The sequence below is a fragment of the Vespula pensylvanica genome, chromosome 17 (assembly GCF_014466175.1).
Source record: "Vespula pensylvanica isolate Volc-1 chromosome 17, ASM1446617v1, whole genome shotgun sequence".
In the NCBI taxonomy this organism is placed as follows: Eukaryota; Metazoa; Arthropoda; class Insecta; order Hymenoptera; family Vespidae; genus Vespula; species Vespula pensylvanica.
Window position 1 is genome coordinate 1,044,397 of NC_057701.1, and position 22,644 is coordinate 1,067,040.

At 32.7% G+C, this 22,644-nt stretch overlaps 5 protein-coding genes across 9 annotated transcripts in view; 3 read left to right on the forward strand and 2 right to left on the reverse strand.

The window, feature by feature from the left end:
* LOC122635083 (Down syndrome cell adhesion molecule-like protein Dscam2) overlaps positions 1 to 14,180 on the reverse strand; it is a 195,094-nt gene extending 180,914 nt beyond the window's left edge. For both annotated transcript variants that reach the window (XM_043824875.1, XM_043824870.1), the window contains exons 1-2: positions 14,044 to 14,180; positions 11,087 to 11,258 (exon numbers count right to left, since the gene is read on the reverse strand). The gene's annotated coding sequence lies outside the window, so the exon portion shown is untranslated. The remainder of the gene's footprint in view (positions 1 to 11,086; positions 11,259 to 14,043) is intronic.
* LOC122635088 (solute carrier family 41 member 3) lies at positions 1,503 to 10,557 on the forward strand. Of its 2 annotated transcripts, none has more exons than XM_043824886.1 (9): positions 1,503 to 2,091; positions 3,821 to 3,943; positions 4,854 to 5,138; positions 6,075 to 6,406; positions 6,871 to 7,225; positions 7,566 to 7,860; positions 7,967 to 8,172; positions 8,260 to 8,408; positions 8,628 to 10,557. In XM_043824886.1, the coding sequence occupies exons 3-9, from the start codon at positions 4,856 to 4,858 to the stop codon at positions 8,835 to 8,837; spliced, it is 1,830 nt and encodes a 609-aa protein (XP_043680821.1). In that variant the 5' UTR covers positions 1,503 to 2,091; positions 3,821 to 3,943; positions 4,854 to 4,855; the 3' UTR covers positions 8,838 to 10,557. The 2 variants fall into 2 exon arrangements, with proteins under 2 accessions (XP_043680821.1, XP_043680822.1); XM_043824887.1 differs by having other exon boundaries at positions 1,505 to 2,091; positions 6,249 to 6,406.
* On the forward strand, positions 11,399 to 13,208 carry LOC122635095 (chymotrypsin-like protease CTRL-1). Its single transcript, XM_043824902.1, has 4 exons — positions 11,399 to 11,865; positions 12,165 to 12,497; positions 12,653 to 12,882; positions 13,022 to 13,208. Exons 1-4 carry the CDS (start codon positions 11,679 to 11,681, stop codon positions 13,190 to 13,192), a joined length of 921 nt encoding a protein of 306 aa, XP_043680837.1. The 5' UTR covers positions 11,399 to 11,678; the 3' UTR covers positions 13,193 to 13,208.
* An 872-nt stretch (positions 14,181 to 15,052) lies between the features above and the next one.
* On the forward strand, positions 15,053 to 19,157 carry LOC122635087 (FYVE, RhoGEF and PH domain-containing protein 4-like). 3 transcript variants are annotated; one of them, XM_043824884.1, is made up of 8 exons: positions 15,053 to 15,406; positions 15,702 to 15,942; positions 16,057 to 16,521; positions 16,675 to 17,390; positions 17,500 to 17,705; positions 17,785 to 18,150; positions 18,260 to 18,705; positions 18,795 to 19,157. In XM_043824884.1, exons 3-8 carry the CDS (start codon positions 16,058 to 16,060, stop codon positions 18,898 to 18,900), a joined length of 2,304 nt encoding a protein of 767 aa, XP_043680819.1. In that variant the 5' UTR covers positions 15,053 to 15,406; positions 15,702 to 15,942; position 16,057; the 3' UTR covers positions 18,901 to 19,157. The 3 variants fall into 3 exon arrangements, with proteins under 3 accessions (XP_043680819.1, XP_043680818.1, XP_043680820.1); XM_043824883.1 differs by lacking the exon at positions 15,702 to 15,942; XM_043824885.1 differs by lacking the exons at positions 15,053 to 15,406; positions 15,702 to 15,942 and having other exon boundaries at positions 15,953 to 16,521.
* LOC122635092 (cytochrome P450 6k1-like) lies at positions 19,019 to 22,174 on the reverse strand. The gene is made up of 6 exons (XM_043824895.1): positions 22,018 to 22,174; positions 20,766 to 21,506; positions 20,388 to 20,612; positions 20,027 to 20,304; positions 19,785 to 19,965; positions 19,019 to 19,680 (listed from the first exon to the last, which is right to left on the reverse strand). Exons 2-6 carry the CDS (start codon positions 21,418 to 21,420, stop codon positions 19,508 to 19,510), a joined length of 1,512 nt encoding a protein of 503 aa, XP_043680830.1. The 5' UTR covers positions 21,421 to 21,506; positions 22,018 to 22,174; the 3' UTR covers positions 19,019 to 19,507.
* Between the last annotated feature and the right edge of the window lie 470 nt (positions 22,175 to 22,644).

Below are 22,644 nucleotides of genomic sequence, written 5' to 3' on the forward strand. Positions count from 1 at the left end.
TTACTATCGGTGTTTTTTACTATCCATTTTTGTAACCACTTATAGATTTCGTATACTATACCGATTTGTTCGTATCTGTTTGAAAAATTGAGAGAACTCTTTGTCTGGGACTGGTAAATCACGATTGAGCCATGAACAAGCAAGTAAACTTTTATGTGGTTCGCATAGCAACGACATGCATTGTTGATAAATTCAAATGACTCAGTAAAATACAAGAACTTATCCGTATACTTTATTTGACGCGATAAATAAAATGATAAGACTTATTGCAGGTTTCTTTTTCTGTTTTTTTTTTTTTTTTATTTCTTTTTTCTTCTTTTTTGTTTCTTCTTCTTTTCTATTTTACCAAGTGTGCGCTTCATTATGATTTCAAATTTCCCATCAATCTTCTCGACAAATTTTTAAAACCTCGCACGGTGAGATATATCCCAGAGATAAAATTTATAAGAAAATACGTAGATGTGACAAAACACATCAACGCTAATGCATTTGAAGTTTCAAGATTCTAAATCTATTTTCGCTTTCTCTAATCCCCTCCCTTCCATAGGTATTAAAGTTCTCGAAGAAAATCCGATAAGATGTAAGTAAAACTTAAACATAGTTAATAGTAGCAAGAAATTTATTCTACGGTTAGATATCCTAGCAACGAGAGAAGATGCTTTTCTACGAATTATTTTATTTGTTCATTAGGTACGATACGACTACGACTACGACTACGACTACGACGACGCCGACGTGGAAAATAAATAGGCAAAAAAAAAAAAAAGAAAAAAAGAGAGAGCAAACCTTCTGCGAAGACAAAAATATTCTTTAAGAAAATACTTAATCGAGCGAGAACACGCGATCGAATCGTATCGAATCATCCAATAGTCAAAGAATAATATCGTTTATAAATCGTCAAAGGGTATGAATTAAAAAGGTCACGTTGTCGTGGATGGTATCCCTCCTGACGTTCGAAAGATTCCATCAAGAAGTAATAGGAAGTTGAAGCGAGAAATATGGAAGAGGGAGAGAAGAAGAGAGGAGAGGAGAGGAGAGGAGAGGAGAGGAGAGGAGAAGAGAGGAAAAGAAATAAGTAAAAGAAAGAGGAGCGTGTAGTAGATCGTTTAACCCGGAACGCGGAATAGTATATATGGGTCAATCGGTATGAGAGAGCGTGATGTTGGCGAAGATGGAAGTGAAGGAGAGAAGGATGGGGTGGGGATGAAATAGTAGACGGAGAAGTGGAGAGAGAATTTTAAAAAATGACGATGACAATGACTAGAATGACGAAGAGATGCATGGATTGGGGGAAAGGAAGGAGGGGAGGGAACGATTTAATTCCAAGTAAATTCCTGACTGTGATAGAAACGTAGGCAAGTTTGTTTCTATATAGAAGAGAGAGAGAGAGAGAGAGAGAGAGAGAGAGAGAGAGAGAGAGAGAGAGAGAGAGAGAGAGAGAGAGAGTAGATCGATCTATTATTTGTGTTCTTATATACTATCACAGAGATTGTCATCAAGGAAAACGCAAAACATCGGCGATAGCAATAAACGTCACAATCACTACCAGCCGTACCAGCAGAACCACGTCAAAGACACAACACAATCAAAGACAACCGGCATCAATCGGCAAATCGGTCAAGATAGCACACGTGCTTTCCTCCGAGAAACGAAAGACGTCTGTCTGATCCCGCGTGCGTCGTGTAGACGAACGACGAAGACGACGACGGCCGCCGAGCTTAACAGTTCGTTTATCAGTCAAGCACGACCGCGTGTGGCACACGGTTCATCATTGTCGGTTGCATCAATCATATAACACATATATATCTAACGTTTAACGTAGAATCGATCGCAAAGTTCTTCATTAAAGCAAACGAAGCTGGAATATACGTGGATTTATTCAACAACCATAGTCCCTAAATATCATTTCTCTGTTATTTCGACAACGAGTTTTATCGAGATTACGTTCGTCGATTCGAAAGGTGATCCATCCAAAGGTGATTTTAACGAGCACATTAGTTTCATCGTCGTTGATCGTGAACTAAACACGATTGACGTCAAATCAAAAAAGATCGACACGCTGGCGCTAATTCACCGATATGTAATTGTTATGTAAGTAAAATAATGGACAATATCCTTCTCTTTCGGTGACCACGTATCTATTCGGCTGTGTTCGACTGGTATTTCCCTGTATAATTTTCTTTAACATTCTACGTAAGAACGATCCTTGTTTTTTCCAACAACTCGAACAACGAAAGTGGAAGGGGGGATCCTAAGAAGAATTATCGATCGACCATCACAAATTCCGTATAGATATCGGAATCGTTATCAGCTTCGTGACTCTCTCGAGGTGTATCGATATCTGATTTATTATTGAAGTTTCCCCTTAAATAATCATTCCGAATGATATTTCGTTAGACCTCGATTGATCGACGAAACCACGAATGCTAAAGTTCGATAACGATGAAAATCTTATTCGATAAAGAATATCTCCGAGATCGCAAAGATTTTCTTTCTTTTTATTTCTCCTTTTCTTTTCTTTTTTTCTTTTTTTCACATTACGCTCAACGACGTCGCCAGGCAAACACTTTTTGTTTTTTACCTGTAAAAATATACCTTCTCGAAATAATACCTATCGAACGAAATCGAGCAGTATAACGGAATAAAAGATCTCGTTGAAGAATCGATCGAATTATTCGATCAATTTAAAAATAATCGCGTAGAATTAATATGCCCGATCGCGATCATTTATCTCCAAGAAGACTTGACATTGACCAAACACAGTGGTCGAATGTATGTATTTCTCTTTTTTAAAAATCATCCAACGAATGATAACGAAATTTTTATTGTAAAAAAGACCTTCGAAATAATCTAAGTAGATATGCGGTATAACAAAGCATTCTATTTTCTTTTTCTTCTCTCTCTCTCTCTCTCTCTCCTTTATTTCTTTGTAATTTTTTTCTTCTTTTTCTTCGCGGATTCGCGTGCGCAGGCGCGTCAACCGCTTGTTAACGCCACGTGCATTGAGATTAACGGTAACGCGAGATCTTAGTTCCTCGTGTTGCGATTAGACGATATGCTGATTCAAAGTACGTATAATATTTCGCAGACTTTCGTGATCGTCTACGTTTAGCTACTGCAGCAACCGCGATGACGACGGTGCAACGACATTGAAATCAAGGTGGAGAAAGAGGAGAAGAAGTAGAAGTAGAAGAGGAAGTAGATTGCAAAAAAAAAAAAGAAAGAAAAAAGGAAAAGAAAAAAGAAAAAAGAATAAAAGAATGAATTATAATGAGCGTGCTGGTGCTTATCGTTAGCGTTATCAATTACCGAAGCTCAACTTTTATATCCGTCTTGAGTAATAATGCTGACTACCGTCTAACATTGCCGGTGATGCCAACGATAATACCGAATAAAAAATTAATTGGAACGTGATCACCATTCGATCGTTGCTTTCATTTTTTTTTTTTTTTTTTTTTATTTTTTAATGTAACTATTCGAATTTAACACGATCAAAATGCTCTAGTAGCGATTATTTTCATGATAGTCGATTTCGCAGAGTTATCTCTTCATCCATTTCTTTCTTTTTTTTTTTACGAAATATAGAAAAGTATTAGCTTCATGCAAAATTGTTTACGTTTATCTATTTTTTTATCGTAATTACACGACAGTCGTTTAAAGGAGAAAAATATAATAAACAGGATTTGATTTAATCGTAGGATAAATCAGAAACTTCTCGATCGTGGAATGTTACTGACTGCGTTCTCCTATGTTTCTTTATCTTCAGAAGATTTAATTGAGATATAACGCAACATGTTCTTTATTTTTTTCCACGCGTTAGATACTCTAGATTAAGGCTGACGGAACTGGGCAGAGCTGACGTGAAATTGTCTCAGGTTGATCCTGGTATCCGCGGCTTTGGGATAAGGAATTGTCGTAGCACCGTACGTCAGCACCGAATTCGGTAAGTTTGAATTTTTTTTCTCGTCGAAAAATCAAAAAACTAAAGGAATACAAAAAGATATATATATATATAACGAAAAATTAATCGTTATAAAAAATCGTCCAGAAATTAATTATTTCTTTTCAATCGATATAATACATATAAGTGATATTAATCGATTGATGTAATGGGACCGAACATGTCCATTTCATATAAGTGAACATTCGTTTACTTATACGCGTAAAAAGATTCTCAACTTTTGTCGCGAATCCTACAAGATAGTCTTAAAAGTGAAACGAAGGTTGGCTCGTTCACACGCTTGAAAGTTGTGCAATAACGCGAAAAAGAAAAGAAGTAATTGTATGTGCGATCGAGAGAAGCCATTTTGAGAAATCGGTGACAAGAGCGACATCGGTGGTGGGCCTAAAGAACTGAAAAAAGGGTCCCTAATGGAAGACCCAAGACATTCGAAATTACAAACGATTACAGCGACACGGACGGTCGTTAAGATAAATGACAGAGAATTCTCTTTAAACTTCGAAATTTAGAGATGTTAGTCGGGTAAGAACCTTCGTGGTCGACTGTTGCCATAAAACGGACGAGCGTGAAAGAGAAAATCTGCATTTCATGAAAGTTGATATTTAATAAGAGAATTATCCTAAAAATGTCCAAGTGTTGGCTCGCGTTAAATATACGAAATATGAAAATAAATTACATCAGGAGAGTTCATTAGAAGTGAGTTGTGAAAAGTTACCGTTCTCGGAAATGCCTTTTGGCCGATAAAATCCTGAGAAAATTTTTGGGAAAGTGAAATTCTAAAGATTCGAATCCCGGACCGAGTTATCCGTTGTGTCGACGTATATTACTGACATCATTGATTTAAAAAAAAATATATATATATTTGTATTTGTATATGTGTATCAAAATACAGGCATGGTCGCTTTGCCGGTCTCGGGGACTGAACCATCTTTGCTGAACGTGACGAATATTCGATCGAACGGTTCAGAGAACTACAATGAAAGCAGAAGTGCCGAAATAATAAGACAGAGGATTATGGACAGAGCTTTCGTTATTCCACGTGTAACTATGTCACCGAACAATGGTAATGACAATTACGCTTTAGAGTTCGATAGGATCGACAAATCGGACAAGAAGAATTTCAATGTAACAGGTGACGGTATCAAGGCAGAACCTGTGGTATTGAAGAAGGTGGCAGGTGAGATAAATACTGCATTTCTTTTTATTCTTTCTTCCTCATTTTTTCCTCTACTCTTGATAAACATCGGAAACGTATACATTAAACGAACAAGAGATATTTTTATCTCGTGTGTATGTATTTTTTTTTTTTTTTTTTTTTAATATTTTTTGCTTTCCTCTTTTTTCTTTTTCTTTCTTTTTTTTTTCATTTCTTATCCACATCCGCCAAACGTGAATCAATTTGTTGTAAGAGATATCGCTGCGCGTGGAGTTATCGATTATGCGAATTAATAATGCGATCAAAAACAAACAACGAAGAAGTAAAAAAAAGAAAAGAAATAATTTTGTGATAATAAATAATCATTCTGTTGATACTCGTGGTCCACAATGACGCTTTTCTAATGAGGATAATACAAAAATATGTATGTGTATGTATGTATGTGCATGTATGTATATATATATATATATATACATGTGCATATGTATGTATGTGGCTATGTAGTATAAAAAAATAAAAAATAAAAATAACTGATAGAGATACGCGTAAACGATATATTATCGTCGTCATGGTCGTTTTTAATTAAAAATGTTAACATTGCGTACGTGAATACCTCGTATGTATGTATGTATATATGATGCATCGAAAAAAGATGGCAAGAAAAAAAAGAAAGAAAATAAGGCATAAACATTCCAACGATAAATGCAACAACGAAGCTAGATATTTTTAAAACGAAACTTTATCTTCATTTACGTACATGTATCAAACAGTACTTCATTTACGTTTGAACGTAGAAAACGTTCGAGTCTCGTTCGAAGACTGTATAACGAGAATTATATCGAAAATATTATAAACAAAAAAAAAAAAAAAAAAAAACAAAACGGGAAAGGTCCATCGTTACATCGCGTTTGATAGAAAAGAAATTTGAGAATAAAAACGTTGACGATTTTTCGATAGCCGGCCTAAAAGTTCCTAATGGACAAACGAACAAAAAGGATATGTCATTGCCGAATCTTGGCAGCGGGGGCAGCGGGGGCGGCGGTGGCGGTGGCGGTGGTGGTGGTGGTGTTAATGGTGGTTCGTTATCCAGTGGAAGTTCCATAGTGACCATCTCTTCCGTTGCAAATTCAGACCCCGATCCTGATTATCGGAATGACCCAACCGGCAATGGAAATGGAAGACATCTAAGGACTGAGAAATGGTACCACACGACCCTACAAATATCTGTTCCTTTCTTCATCGCTGGAATTGGAACTATCGGAGCCGGTCTTGTTCTCGATATGGTTCAGGTAATTATTATTTTATTCTTTTAGAAGATATTATAAAACGTTTTAACACATCAAAGGTATGAACGAAAGAAAAATGATCAAAGAAAAAAAAAAAAGAAAAAAAGAAATTAACTAATCGTTCCGATCACGTATCTTCAAAACGAATCGATTACTTTTTCAATTGCATGCATGGGTATATATATATATATATATATATATATATATGCATTTTGATTTGTATATTTCTCAAGTATAATCTAACATCGTTATTGCAATTATGTATATTTGTTCTTGTATAGATAATGTAAACTATATGTAATACGTTTCGATGCAGTCGAGTTGCATCGTCGTTACTTTTACTTTTTTATTCCTAAAGGCATTTACATGTATCGACAAAGAGAGAGAGAGAGAGGAAACGTTTGAAAATTAAATAAAAGAAAAAAAAAGAAAAGAAAAGAATAATAATTAATAATCTTATGTTTCAGCACTGGCCAGTATTCAAATCGGTCAGCCAACTACTCATCTTGGTGCCTGCTCTATTAGGATTGAAAGGAAATCTCGACATGTGTTTAGCATCACGATTGAGTACTCAAGCAAACTTAGGAAACATGCATACATTCCGTGAAATTATGAAAATGATTATTGGTAACGTCGCGTTGGTACAAATTCAAGCGATCGTAGCAGCCATTTTGGTAGCTATTTTTGCAATAATCGTTGGTGCCATACAAGATAGTGTACATCGAAACGAAGGGAGTGCAGTTATACCCTTCGAATGGAATTATGCTTTATTATTGGCAACATCAAGCATTTGCACGGCAACCAGTTCCTGTTTCATTCTAGGTACGTCACGTTTCACGTTTATATTTACCGATCTATGAGTTTAAATATATCGATTATTATCAATGATCGCGTCAGCTGAATCAATAACCCTCTATAAATCAATTTTTATTTCGTCTCTTAAAAACAAATAATAAGAAATTTATACTATACTATAATGATATACCATTCAAATGTGTAATATTAGATAGGAATTAATTTAATGGCAAGAAAAAGAAAAAATTCTTTCTTTCGCGTCATTAAATATCAATGATACAGCTTGATAGTTACGCAACGTTATAAAAAATTGATGTAATTATTTTAAAAATGTTCAAGCAACGATCTAGCAACGATTAATTTACAGATCTTGTGATGATAGCCGTGATCATGATATCCCACCGATGCAAAATGAATCCCGATAATTTAGCAACGCCGTTGGCTGCATCGGTAGGTGACGTGGTATCGATCAGTGTCCTATCGGCAATAGCATCTGCATTTTTCTTAAAATTACAAGAACAGATTTGGGTACTTTACGTCGTCTTAATCAGCTATCTTTTAATTTTACCATTTTGGATTTACGTGGTTATGAAAAATAAATACACGAGAAACGTTTTAACATCTGGCTGGGTACCTGTCTTGTCTGCCCTGTTCATCAGTGGGTATGTGTATCAATGATCATTAACGAATAATAATCGAAAAATAAGAACATTAATTATCCAAAAATTCCAAGAAACATATGTTTGATATACGTAATTATGATTCTAGCCTCGGTGGATTGATCCTCAACGAAGTCGTTGATAAATTCAAAGGATTCGTAGTATTTCAACCTATCATAAACGGAATTGGTGGTAACTTGGTATCCGTTCAAGCATCCCGAATCTCAACGATGTTACATCAAACTAGTATTCTGGGTATATTACCTCCACATGCGAAAATGTGGGTTGCACCGTGGACGGCTCTTTTTAAAGGAGGTATAAAACAAATATATATATATATATATATGCATATATTTTGTCGCATGTACATAGTTTTAACGTTAAACATTTATTCATTCACAGCACCGTACGCCAAAACTGCAAGGATATTAATTGGAATGGCGATTTCCGGTCAATTGGTATTCGTATTTGCGGCAGATTATATCAAATGTCAGAAGTCAACCGTGGATGCTTATTTTGTTCTTTCTTATATCGTTGTATCCACTTTACAAGTGAGTATATTTACTGAATTTAATTTCGTACATTACTAACACATATATACACGCGACACACACACACACACACATATACTTATCATATATCTTGAAATTTTTTAGAGAAATCCAATGCATCATTAATATAATATATTGATTTATTATATAATGATATTATTAATATATAGAATTAATGATTTGACATCGATGATTAATAATATTTATAATCATTTTTAGGTAATGCTATTGCTCTATATAGCACACGTGATAATTCATGCAATGTGGAGGCACAAGATAGATCCAGATAATTCTGCAATCCCCTATCTAACGGCATTAGGTGATCTAACGGGAACAATGTTTCTAGCGTTAGCTTTCTGGTTCTTAACATCGATCCACGAGGAATATCGTTCCTGCGAGGATCTCGATAATGTTAATAACTCAACATAAATCGATTCCAACATAAATTTTCTCATTTAATTGAGAAGATTTAATCTCAATATTGATGTAATGTATATGTTAGGAAAATTGACAGTTAGATGATTTTTCTAAGAAATTATATCATATTCTGATCGAGCCCGATTCGAATACACGAATATAGTTCGATATGTTCAATTAAGAAAGAAATTAGAACATTGATCTGAACTTTATTGAATAGGGCACGGAATCCTTAAGAATCAATAGAAATTTCTGATAAAGGAGTACCAGATCGATAACTAGATAGATAAATAAATAGAAAGATTTTTTTTTTTTTTTTTTTTTTTAATTAGACTCCTGTCAATTGCAATACTCACAATCAACGATTACTTACATACGTCTAATATCAAGTTCGTTTGTTCGTGGTTATACTAATCTCTTTCTCTACTTAGAAATTAACGATAATATCTATTCTACCTATCGAGATATCGCGTAGGTTAGATAAAAAAACAAATGAATTAAATGTTTTCCAACGAGTAAGAGAACTTTTGATAACAGTAAAGAAAAACGTAATAAATAAAAGAATATACATATGTATATATGTAAATTAATTAATTAATTAATAATATAGCTACCTAGTCAAAGGATATTTCTTAACGACGATAAAGATATAATGCGTGAGCTCGAAAAAAATACAGTTACAAGTCAAATGGATTTATCGCGAATAATTATAATATTATTGTTGTAAACAAAATCTTGGATTTAAAAAGAGAAAGAGAGGAAGAGAGACAAAGAGAGAAAGCGAGAGAGAGAGAGAGAGAAAGAGAGAGATAAGCTCTTCCTGAACTCACAATGTTTATAACGATGTTCATTATTATTATTATCATTATTATTAATATTATTATTGAAAAAAGCAAAGAAAGTGATAAGGGGCAAAAAGAATAACTAGTAGGAAAGTAATAAAAAAAATAATAAAGTAATAAACAATAACGGTAAAAACATTGTCACAATAAATTGTAAGAACGGAGGAAAAAGAAACGGAAGGGGAGAAAAAGTATAAAAAATAAAAAAAAGATAATAGAAAAATATGAAATTGTGAAATTCTAGATACCAATCGTTGCACATGATCTTCTTATCTACGAAGAAGAAAACGAGCATTGATTAAATCGCACTGCCTATTAGTACTGTCACGTCCACGACTAATTACATAATCGCCGTTATCAAATGACGTTACGTAACGTTGTATATATTATCTGACATAGACAGACGCGATAATCCATTTCTATGAAACGGAAGGAAAAAGGAGATGAGAAAAATAGAAAAAATATAAACACACCTATACGCATGCTCTGAGAATACTTAGAAATTTGTTAATGAAAAAAAAAAAAAAAGAAAAGAAAAAGAAAAAATAGAGATACAAATATCCTATTAAAAATTCAAACAAATCTGACCTTCTCTCTTCGTCACGTAATAGCTTGAGTCAATTAAAAGATAAATAAAAGTAAAATAAAATAAAATAATAATATCGGAGTGTCTTATGAAACATGAGTATTATTTTATTAATATAATGATATACCTTACGAGTATTATTTTAATTTAATAATTTCTAATCGGACACTTAATTATTATTTTATTATTTAAATATTTGTCCTAAAATGCATGTCCTAAACAATTGTTATTTTAATTTCTTTTTTCTACCTGGCGGAGTAAGAGATAACGATCATAATGATCTTGATTTTTTAAATGACGAAGATAAAAGCAAGATAGAAAAAAAAAAGAAAGAAAGAAGCAGAGATAAAAAAAATCCTGAGAAAATCTTAATCGCACGAATGTATCGCTACTATTTTCTAATTCATTCTAATGTACGTTTTAATAACACGTTGTAAAGATCTAGATTCATTTGATTGATACTTGGAATATTAAAAGTATACTTCGCTAATAGAAATGAAGTATTACCTATGTAAAAATTATAACGATTAATTCCCTGTATATATATCTTTTATCTAAATAAAATTTATAAAAGATATTGGACGTATATGTCGACTTATGCATCGGTAGTCAATGTGTTAAACGTGTGTCAACTTTAAAACGATGGCGTATATGAAATAAATGTTTGTTGAAAAAAAAAAAAAAGAAAAAAAAAGAAATGGTTGCTATTTCCTTGGTTATTCCTAATCCTATTCTTAATCCTCTTCCGAACATAAAGAAAAATAGTCGAGCTAATCTCGAAGCTCTTAGGATAACGAATCCTTTAAAGAATAATTTGAAATGATTTTACTTACATAATCAGCTGGGATGGAATGAAATACAATACATTGTGTTTAATATAATCCTTGAAACTTTCTGTTACCGTGCGATGAAAATTCTTTCATACGATGATTTATGAACAACACCGAACCGTTTACGAAAATGTTCACCGTCGTTAGAAAGTTTCATTATCGGAACACGAACGATCTGAAAGAAAAATCAATTGTGTCAGTACAACAATGGGCTGATCCATCCATTTAAGAATTCGTATCTTTCTATCTTAATTATTTTAATATTTTTCCGAAATACTTAACAAAGAAAAAATTGTAACAAATATATTGCTAAAAGGAACGTATAACTTTCTCTTACTACCTGAAAACCTATAAAGAAAGATAATAAAACTTGGAGAAAGCAATTGGCGTTGGCCCAAAACTATTATATGTTAAAAAGAAATTCGACAAGTTCCAAAGAGTTTCATAAAATTTTCTTAGAGATTACTTCTCCAAAGGTCAAATCATAAATCATAAATTCAAAATCCCTACCGAAATCGTTTCTATATATAATATCCTGTATAAAGCAAAATTCTATATAAATCCGAAGAATTAGTACAAAATAAGTCAGTTCACGATGAGTTTCCAAAGTATGAAAACGATTTTCTATGTCACGTTCGTTCTGATCGTATGTCGCGAGTGTTATAGTTATTCGAGTGTAGTGAAAGTTCATGTAAACATTTCGACGAATTACAAAAATAATAATCATGGAATTTTGAAAGGAAAAATCGCGGAACTTACGGATGAAAAAATTACAAACGAAGGTAAATAATGATCTATTAATAATTGTATATGTGTAAGCAATAATATGTAACAAACGTAAAAGTATATATTTGTTAAACGTATAAAAATATATTATATATATATAGTATATATATATATCACTTATAAAAATAATCTATAGTATAATCCACTAATTATACAAGTAATAATGTAAATACATATAATATGATACATATACGTTTGTTATTATATATATATATATATAAATATTATAAATATCTAATACCACTACGATATTAAAAATAGCATCTTAAATAAATCTACTTTTTGTTGATACAAGACACAAGAATAACAGGCGGAGAATACGCAAGAGAAAGACAATTTCCTTTCATCAGTGTCGTACATCGACTCGTTGGTAATGGAGTGATCTCTCAATGTGGCGGAAGTATCCTATCGAAACGATGGGTATTAACAGCAGGCCACTGTATCGCAGAATCGCCTCGTAGATTTTTTCTCGTTTTCGGTATTATCAACAAATCTGGTATCAAATACGATAAAAATATTGGTCCTGGAATTTCGATGATCACAACACGAGCGTATCTTCATCCAGGATACATACAAGTTATCAATGATATTGGATTATTATATATGCCTATTGACATCCCTTTTACAAGTAATTAACATTATTAATAAAGATAATAATAATAATAGTAGTAATAACAATGGTAATAATAATAATGAATGAATGAATTAATTATCAATTTAAACTATGACACGATCGTTTCTAAGAAAATATGTATTAATTATATTAATTATAAATGATTATAGATTCGATTCAACCTATTTCACTTGCTGGTTATAACGATCTATACACGAATTACAAACATGCAACAGCAATCGTTATCGGATGGGGTAAAGAGAGAGCCACTGGTTCCACTACTCAAGCTTTGAAATATGCTCGACTGTCGGTAATTACTAACAGGGAATGTAGATTACATTGGCAAATAGACGAGAGAAATATTTGTACAGCGTTTGGTTCTGGTCAACACGCTTGCCAAGTTAGTAATCAACCTATGATAATAGTGCATATTAAAATATGTATATATATATATACATACACATATATATATATATACAATACACACGATACTATTATTATTATTATTATTATTATTATTATCCTAATAATTCTTCCAGGGTGATAGCGGTGGTCCTCTTATCGTACAAACTACGAATAAACAATATATTCAAATTGGAATTGTAAGTTATGGAGATGCTAATTGTCCCAGCAATAAACCTGGTGTATTCACAAGAGTAGCTGCATTCACCAGATGGATCAAATGGATCACTAATAGAATACGATACTAAATTACTTATATATATATATATATACGCACATATATATGTATGTGTGTAAAAATAATTTGTACTAGACACAAATGTTGAAAATATAGAAAATATTAAATTATATATCGATAACAAACGAATATTAAATTGCTTACACACATCGCTGCATATATATAATATGCATTTTATATATATATATATATACATATATATATATATATATATATATATATACATATATATATATATATATATATATATACGCGAACAATTTTTATTAAGTCTATAATTACCGCATGAAAATTAGATTATACGTCAATATCAAGTACGATTAATTTAGAGGTTATCCTACCTATTAAGATTCTTCTCTAATTTAGACAAAACGGGAATATTAAAACGATAGAATAAAATTAGAAATTCGTTGGACGAGACTACGATGTTTACAGGACGAAGTACGCTAACGAAATAAAAGATTATACGCAGTATGCCGAGATAGGTTAACGCTCGGCTGTTTACATTCGCGAACGTTACCGGCTTATGTGCTCGTTACCGGTACAGTTTGTATACATGTGTATGTATATGTATATATATTCTACCTATAAGGATGTATACAAACTTTACCAAAAAGATATATAAAAGTAATAATAATATTTAAAACGATTAAAATTTGTCTACTCTTGAAGTTACTATATTTATTTTTAAGACGATTTATGTCGAATTTGTCGAGTCGATCGTAATAAATTGTTAGAAAATTTTCAAGGCCAATTAATGGCGTCGAAAAACGGTTAACAAGAACGAACAAGAGCGAAACGATAAAAAATCGAATAAACGTATCGATATCGCGATTGTCATGATTAAATTATCATACTTACAATTCCTAGCATGTTATTCTTCTCGATTAATGCAGAATAGTCGCGATATTGTACTTTTGGAAATGATAATTTCCAAAATTCAAAGGAGCTTACGAAAAATTCGAACAGCTTGAATAGCGGGAGACACCGGAAGAGAAAGAGAAGAAGTTGTCACGGAAGGAAGTACGTAGTTAGTCAATTGATCGTTCAATTTCTTCGATAATCGATCGATTATATTAATTTATATCGCACGTATATTAATACGAAATCACTAAGATTAACAGATAATTCACAAATATCAATTTAATATCCTAAAACATTATTAATATCGATCGAAAAAAATAATTAAGAAAATACATAATTATTACGTTAATCGTTCGTTTGATTGTTTTACGCAAAGCAATAACTAGTACATTATTAGAACTCGTATCCTAGAGTGCGCTGTAGTGCATCCTACTGTCGGTAATACAGTTTCACCTACTCTTTCAAACTTTGCTCTACTTGCCATGTGTAGAATCATCCAAAGAAGAACACGTATACTTACGCATGCATATATATATATATACACACTCAAATATGTACACATATATATACATGTATATAGATTTTTCTTCCCCTCTTGTACCACTTGACTTCGTGTTCTCTCTACAAACGTACATAGATCGCTCTTGTTTCCCCTACTTCCTATAATCGTTCTCGCGATGAGTTTTAATCTTCTGTTATTCGCGGCAATTTCGAAGTGGACCATTTCGTATTCTCCGTGTAATGAGCCGGCAATTTGAATGACTGGTTTGAAAACGAGTTTGACGATCGATCGTTAAAAGTATTCGCGCGTGTAGTGTATCTTGTGTCGTTCTAAACCAAAGTCAATCGAAATAGTAATGATCAGGTTAAAGTGTTAATCATTTTCTTCAGTGTCATCGTGCAATGGTCGATGTATTATCGTACCTTTCTCTCTCTCTCTCTCTCTCTCTCTCTCTCTCTCTCTCTCTCTCTCTCACTCACTCACTCACTCACTCACTCACTCACACACGCACGCACGCACGCATACATACATACTCGCTCGCTCACTCATCCACTCATTCACTTTCCTTCTCACTCTAACACGTATAATATATATGTATATATAAAGAAAGACCGTTCGTCTAATTTGTGAAGTCCGTTAATAACCGTTCGGTGTTCCATTAAATAACGTTCCATAGGCCGCTCGTGCGGCTCGGTATGGGTATCTGTTTCTGCTTAAATTAGTGCACAGTGCGTGCCACAGCCTTACTCAACTCTACTCTTCGCTCCTCGTCTAACCAAAGCCGAATCATTATGCCAGTGATAATACGTCGTTGCCTGTTGCTGTCTCGCTGTTACGCGTTCGATATCAAAGGGAAAGGTATATCATTTTGAAATATTGTTATTCCTTTTGATTTGATCAAAGTTAGTATATCATAGTTCTCTCAATACATTCGATATCGTTCAACATCAAAGGGCGTAGACGCTCCCTGTGGTCCAAAGGGATAGGAGTGCAGTGATTTGTTTTTGTAGCACGAGTTCTCTCCTTCGAGGGGGAGGCTTTTTTTCTTTTATTTTTTCTTTCTTTTTTTTGTTTCTCTTTTCCCTCCCCATCCACCCTCCTCTCTTTCGAAAAAAGAACACACAGTACTAAGTACTTTCTTCTTTTATTCAAGAATGTTTCCACTCGAAGAAGTCCGACTTATGTTTTATTGGTGCAATTATGTTGGTGAAACCAATTTGATAATAGAGATAGTCGACTGATAGAGATGACATGCAAAGAAGAAGACAGGTGTATTCGAATAAAAAGTCGTCGATTTTGTACGAATCAAATCTAACGAAAGAGGTTTACGAAGTAATATTGTGATTCGTTGTTATCTTTATGAGTTTACCAAGGACAATATTCTAATGTTCTTTGTATGTTTTATTTTCCAATTGGTTACGTGCATGCTCTTAAGGTTTATGTTAGATCAATAGGCTTACTTCGAAGAGTATGATAATTGACAACAATTAACGACTTAACAACAATAGGATGCAACGAGGTCAGTTGAGAGATATTTCCTCCTGGATGACTCGTCTGTTTCCTGAACCCAGCGAGAGAATGGAGGCTTTTAAGATGTTTGGATCGAAAACAAGTTGTCCTACCAGTACATTCTATACGGATTTAGAGATAACCGAAAGCAAAGAAGTAATTACAGAAGAATACGAAGAAAAACAATGTTCTAAAACTTCTCCATCATTGAAGCAACAGAGTGGAACTAACGAAGATGGAAACTCTCAAGATTCGGATATACAAACGAGCACGGAAGATCAGCAATATTCAAGATGTTCCTTTCATAGAATCGCAAGTTTTGGAGGCTTTCCAAGGTTTCAACCGTTCGTTATGTCAGCCTCTTCCCCAGCAGCATGCATCGACATCGATAGCAGTGAAGAAACATCCAAAGAAACTTCCTATGTTACAATGTCGCACAGTGTTTTAGAGTACAGAAGTAGCAGGTTTGAACTATTTTTCATTACTCCTGAATAATATTTCTGAATACTTCATTTCGTTAGTCTGGTATTACCAAATCTTTAATAACATTCAATTATATTCAAATGAAATATTTTTTTCTTTCATCCATTAATTCATGAATCTGTCTAATTACATAGGTATGCAGCATCAGAAAGAAATTCTCATCAATACACGTTAGATCCGTATGCTATCAGCGAATCTGAAAGCGAAGAGGAATCAGAAGAGACTAGATCTTCTGAAACAGAATCTATTATCGTTTTGGATCAAACGGACGAATCTACATCCGAGCCAAAATTACGTGTACAAAGAAGTTCTCCTGATTCAAAAAGGAAAAAGGCACGTTGTGTAGCAGAGGAGTTATTAGCAACGGAAAAGAAATACGTTAACATACTACACCTCATCGATCAAGTATTTCAATTCAGAATTGATCAAGAAAATAGAGCTCATCCCATGTTTCCACCTGAAACGGTTCAACACATGTTTTCAAATATCAAGTCTATTTACAAATTTCACAATGACTTTTTATTACCTCAGTTGGAAGAAAGGATGCAATGCTGGGATTCTAAACCTAGGATTGGAGATATCATGAAGAATTTTGCACCTTTTTTAAAAATGTACACAGAGTATGTAAAAAATTTTGATTACGCAATGAACCTGATAAATACGCTGCAAAGCAAAGTCGCAAGATTTGCAGCAATAATTAACGATATACAAAAATTGGATGAATGCGCTAAATTATCACTGCCACATCATATGTTAAGTCCAATACAAAGATTACCAAGATATGAATTACTTCTTAAAGATTATTTAAAAAATCTTACTGAAGAAAATTCAGATTATGAAGATACGAAAAGTAAGATTACTTTATCCAAATATTAAAAAAAAAAATTATATATATATATATATACACACATGTACATCTGTTATACTATGATACGAAAAATTTATGAATTATATTTCAGAAGCTTTAGAATTAGTATCTACGGCTGCTAATCATACAAACGAAGCAATGAAAAAAATAGATAAATTTAAGAAACTTTTGGAAATACAAGAAAGTATATATGACGCGACCGATCTAGTCAGTGCAACACGCGAGCTCATTAAAGAAGGTCGTATTGTCAAAATTTCGGCGAGAAGTGGTGATCACCAGGATAGACATTTGTTTTTGGTATGTTAATACAAAAATATATTATCACACTTTATATAATTTAAAACATGAAATATATTTATATACTTTATGCTTTCAGTTTAGCGATCTATTGTTACTGTGTTCATTAAGACTGATACCTGGTCCTCCATATCGTTTACGAGCCAAATTTTTAATCGAGGATTTACAAGTAATCGAAGGTGATAATTTAGAAACAGCAAATACTTTTTATATTAGAGATGAAAATAAAAGCGTGGAGTTGTATACGCATTCAGCGGCAGAGAAAGCTTCGTGGTTAGACGCATTGTTACAAACCATGCAGGAAATAATGAGACGTAAAGCTAGTTTGAAAACTGGCAATGCCAAAACATCTTTAGTTAAAGCTGACGACGTGACTAGATGTATGGTTTGCGAAGTAATTTTTTCAGTCATGAAAAGGAAACACAATTGTAGAGCATGTGGAATTGTAAGTTACATCGTACAAAAATTAAATCGTCGATTAGTATACACGCATATATTATACGTATATACATATACGTTTCTTTAAGAATTAATATAAAAAATTATTGTTACAGGTTGTTTGTAGTAAATGTTCAAATCAAAAGTTATTATTCGAAGACAATAAGAATATGAGAGTATGTAGACTATGTCACGCTGCTCTAACTCAACCTCTTAGCAAATCTCCGTCGTCTCCGTCAGGACCAGTGCCAAGCTTGTTACAAGTTTCAGCAAGCGCATCATCAGTATTGTCCGGTTATCTTTTATTGAAAACTCAAGCAAGCAAACCTTGGACCAGACGATGGTTCGCGTTGCATATCGACTTTGTTTTATATTCTTTTAAATCGGAAACAGAGAGTATGGCCATGACAGCAACACCTATGCCAGGTTTCATGGTAACGGACGGTGCAATGTTAACAGACGAGGATCCTTTAAGTAGCAAGGATCGTATAAGAGCATTTAAAATGCATCACTCTAGAAAATGTTATTACCTGCAAGCTTCTTCCGAAAACGACAAAGAAAAGTACGTATCTAATAACACTGACGGCTCGACAAATGATTAATTAATAACTAATTTGAAAAGACGATAAAGAAAATTTATAATGTTTCCAGATGGATGCACGCATTGCAATTAGCTACAAAAGCTGAACTACCTCATCTGACCGAGATTGAAACCGAACACGCACAAGAATGTCAATCGTTAAACGATATACAATGAAAATTTATATCTTCGCATCTACGAACTAGCCAATTTTGTACTATCCTTCTCGTAAATTAGGTAATAGGAATCTGTAAAATAATCGTTAGTTAGCTATATTTAAAAAAATGACGTTAACTTATGTTATATATATATATTGTTATTAGTGTACACTACGATCGAGTCAATAGCGAGACGAACGCTGTCATGACGCTTGTTGTTTTGTAATGTTCTGTTATAGTATATTTATAAAAATATATATGTCGTTTAAATACCAATATGCTACATATATATGCCGATAATAATTAAAAAAGAGATATCGATCGATCCGTCGATCTTTAGATAAAATAAATCGCTTAAATGCTAACTATCATATCTAAGTAAATAACGCAAATTAAAGAATCGGTTTTATCACGAGAATAACAATTTTATCGATAAATATCTTTTTTCGTATCGTCGAATCTTGTATCTCGCTATTTTAATAATAACATACAATATATACACTCCGATCTAGAAAGAAAGAGAATCGCGTTCTATTGTAGTATATACATTATCGTATATCTTTCTTGTCAACGATTTTCAAGAGAATTATTTGAAGAGGAAAATACAGATTTATAAAGAGATCATGTTAACTCTCTTTATTCGTACGTCTTTTTAAATGCACGTGTACTCCATCCGCCGCATTCGTGAATATAGTTAAGGGATTTAATATATTTGCTTTGTCCATCTTGAAAGACATTTTATAATGCATGACCAATGTGATCACAGCTATCTTTACTATCAAAATTCCTAGTCTCTGACCTAGATATTAAGAGAACAAATGAAACAATAAAGAAAGAAGGAAGAAAAAAATATTATAGCTTCTTAAGGGAAAGAAAAAAGGAAAAGGATGACGATGGACTTACCAATGCATGATCTTGGCCCAATACCAAAAGCAAGACAACCTGTAAAATTGTATTCTTCGTTCTTCTTTCTCAGAGGATTGAACTTAATTGGATCAGAAAAGTACCTATTGTCTCTGTTAGTGCCATTAACAGAAATATAAACGGGTGTACCTTTTTTTATGATCAAATCCGTCCCAGGCAACTAAAAACGTAGAAACGATATATGATTATTGCCGTAGGATCCAACGAGATATATATTATACCTTATAATTTCTCAAGGCAATTCTATCGACTACTGGCAAAGGGGGATAAAGTCTCAAAGTTTCTTCTAATACAGCGTCTAAGAAGGTCATCTCGTTTATGGACTCCATCGTAAGTTCATTCTTCTCAACGACACTTTTTATCTCATTGTACAAACGTTCCTCGTATTCTGGATGAGAGGCTAACTCGTATAGAATAAATGCAATAGCCGTCGATGATGCTTCAAAGCCAGCGACGTAGAAGGCAACCGCTTGGGCCAACAAATTATCACCTTCGAACACTGTCAAAAAAAAATCAATCGATGGAATTAACCAAGGATCGAAGAGGGACGAATTAAAACGACTTTGAAAAAAATCGACTCACTGAAGTTAGACATCTGTTCTCCGTTCTTCAAAGCTAATAAAGAATCTATTAGATCTCCTCTCTTACTTCTAACTTTTTCTCGATTGTTCATCGACTCCCAAAATACACGACGAAAAAATTTAGCTGGCGCTTTGGTAAGCGGTTCGATGAAAGGACTAAGTTCTGGTAAAAAGAAAAGAATCAAGAGGATAATACCTCGTTTTGGTCCACTCAATATCTTCTGTCCTGTTTAATTCACAAATGATATTTATATTAATTGTCATATGTTAAGATAGGAATGATTCATTGACCTTTTCTTTTTTTTTTCTTTTTTTTTTTTGAAATAAAAATCAACAATCAATATCTATTTTCTTTCTTCTTTTTCGAATAAATATCTACCTGCTTCCCAAAATGCAGTGTCATTTTCGTCGAACGAATTAGTCTTTATACCGAAAGCCAACGATGAGATAACATCGGTAGAATATCTCGAGCTCAAAGTCTTCAAGTCTAACTCTTTCCAACCATCAGTATTTGCTGGTTTATCATCGATATATTTCAACATTGGATTGCAACATTCTAACATCAATGGGATCATTTTCTTTAACTTCTGTCCCGTTAAACTAGGCGTCATCTTACTTCTCAGATACTTCCATCTTGGTTGATTAATGCTAAGAAGATTGATCAAACCAACCGAATCCTTTTCGTTATTCCCGCCGAACATTCGATCGGAAAACACGTCAAAATCTTTTATCATAATTTGTTTTATCAGAGTCATGTCTCTAAGCATTATAGCCGGTTTATGAAAAATATAAAAACCGATGTACGGATCGTCTCGATCGGCAAAATTATAGATATCTTGGAGTACCACTCCTGGTGGTTTTTTAAACATCACGGTATCTTTGAAATTACCAAAAATCCAATGAATCGGTGGATATTTCACTCCACGTTTATTCCAATAAGACAATTTATACTTTACGTATGAATATATCGTAAGTAATGATAAAAGTAATATAGTAACAAAGAGCTGATTTATATCAATGAAATACCCAAACATGATGGAATATTTTTTTCTTATTTTTTTTTATTCTTTTATTTTTTTGTATATATTTCTTTTGTTTTCTTTATTTTTAGAAAGGATATCTGTCGAAAAATAAATTTATATGTGATTAATTAAATTGTTATGAGAATACAAAGTTACGAGGGAACAAAAGAAAAAAAGATATGTCTACCGAGAAAATTAATCATATTGATAATTGGAAATTTAAAAATAGAATTTAATATCAGTTCACTTATATTTTAAAAATAGATAGTATTAAGATAAAGAAAAGTTATAATGTAACAAATATATGGAGCAATAAATCTTTCGAAATCAAATATTTCATCGATATTGCGAAACTCGAGCGTCAATGATATGAAAAATAATAATACGTTTATGTATATATAAATTAGAAGAATAAATTGACAAATATCTAGGTCGAACATGTACGAAACTTATATTATATGAAACTTATATACTCAAATTCACATTTCACGATCGCGACCGCTTTGTTATTAAAAAGAAAAAAATCTTCGTTATGAAATAAACAAAGAAAAATAATAATGAAAAAACGAGAAAGAGAGACAGAAAGAGAGAGAAAGAAATAGAACTTACCTTAAAAGAATTCTCATCTAAACGAAGATATATTTCTTTGAAAGTAAAATTCAGGAAGAGCGTTTTTACGATCGACGTTCATTTAACGACGTTTGAAGGCTTATTGAACAACGAAGATCTTTGTAAAGCGTTTTATAAGATTTCTGTATACATATATATACATACATACATACATACATACATACATACATACATATATGTGTGTATATTTATGTGTATATATTATGTGTGTGTGTGTATATATATATGTGTGTGTATATATGTGTGTGTACGTGTGTGTATATGTATATATTTTTTATAAAGTTTTTTGTAGAACTAAGACAAGTTTACGAGAGATCCTTTACGTTGAACGGATGGTTAACGACTATCTTGTCTTTTATAAAACGACACGATATTTAATCGTATAAACTCATTGAAAAGACGGATGTATTAGATAAGAAACATATATAAGATAAGCAACCATCATTTATGATTATAATTATTTAACACTTGAATATATCTTTCGAATTTATATATTTGAAAAAAGTTATCAGTAAATTCCATTAGGACTTCTTTTTTCTTTTTATTTATAAAATTTAGAAATCGATCATATTTTTATCTATAAAAAAAAAAAAAAAAAAAAAAGAG

Coding starts and splice junctions, on each gene's coding strand:
- LOC122635088 (XM_043824886.1), top strand. CDS start 4,856: ATGGTCGCTTTGCCGGTCTCGGGGACTGAACCATCTTTGCTGAACGTG. Junction 7,226..7,565: donor CAGTTCCTGTTTCATTCTAG/GTACGTCACGTT, acceptor ATTAATTTACAG/ATCTTGTGATGATAGCCGTG. Junction 7,861..7,966: donor TCTGCCCTGTTCATCAGTGG/GTATGTGTATCA, acceptor TTATGATTCTAG/CCTCGGTGGATTGATCCTCA.
- LOC122635092 (XM_043824895.1), bottom strand. CDS start 21,420: ATGTTTGGGTATTTCATTGATATAAATCAGCTCTTTGTTACTATATTA. Junction 20,613..20,765: donor CACTGCATTTTGGGAAGCAG/GTAGATATTTAT, acceptor TGAATTAAACAG/GACAGAAGATATTGAGTGGA. Junction 19,681..19,784: donor TGGGCCAAGATCATGCATTG/GTAAGTCCATCG, acceptor CTTAATATCTAG/GTCAGAGACTAGGAATTTTG.
- LOC122635087 (XM_043824884.1), top strand. CDS start 16,058: ATGCAACGAGGTCAGTTGAGAGATATTTCCTCCTGGATGACTCGTCTG. Junction 17,706..17,784: donor AGGATAGACATTTGTTTTTG/GTATGTTAATAC, acceptor TTATGCTTTCAG/TTTAGCGATCTATTGTTACT. Junction 18,151..18,259: donor ATTGTAGAGCATGTGGAATT/GTAAGTTACATC, acceptor TTATTGTTACAG/GTTGTTTGTAGTAAATGTTC.
- LOC122635095 (XM_043824902.1), top strand. CDS start 11,679: ATGAGTTTCCAAAGTATGAAAACGATTTTCTATGTCACGTTCGTTCTG. Junction 11,866..12,164: donor TGAAAAAATTACAAACGAAG/GTAAATAATGAT, acceptor TGTTGATACAAG/ACACAAGAATAACAGGCGGA. Junction 12,498..12,652: donor TATTGACATCCCTTTTACAA/GTAATTAACATT, acceptor AAATGATTATAG/ATTCGATTCAACCTATTTCA.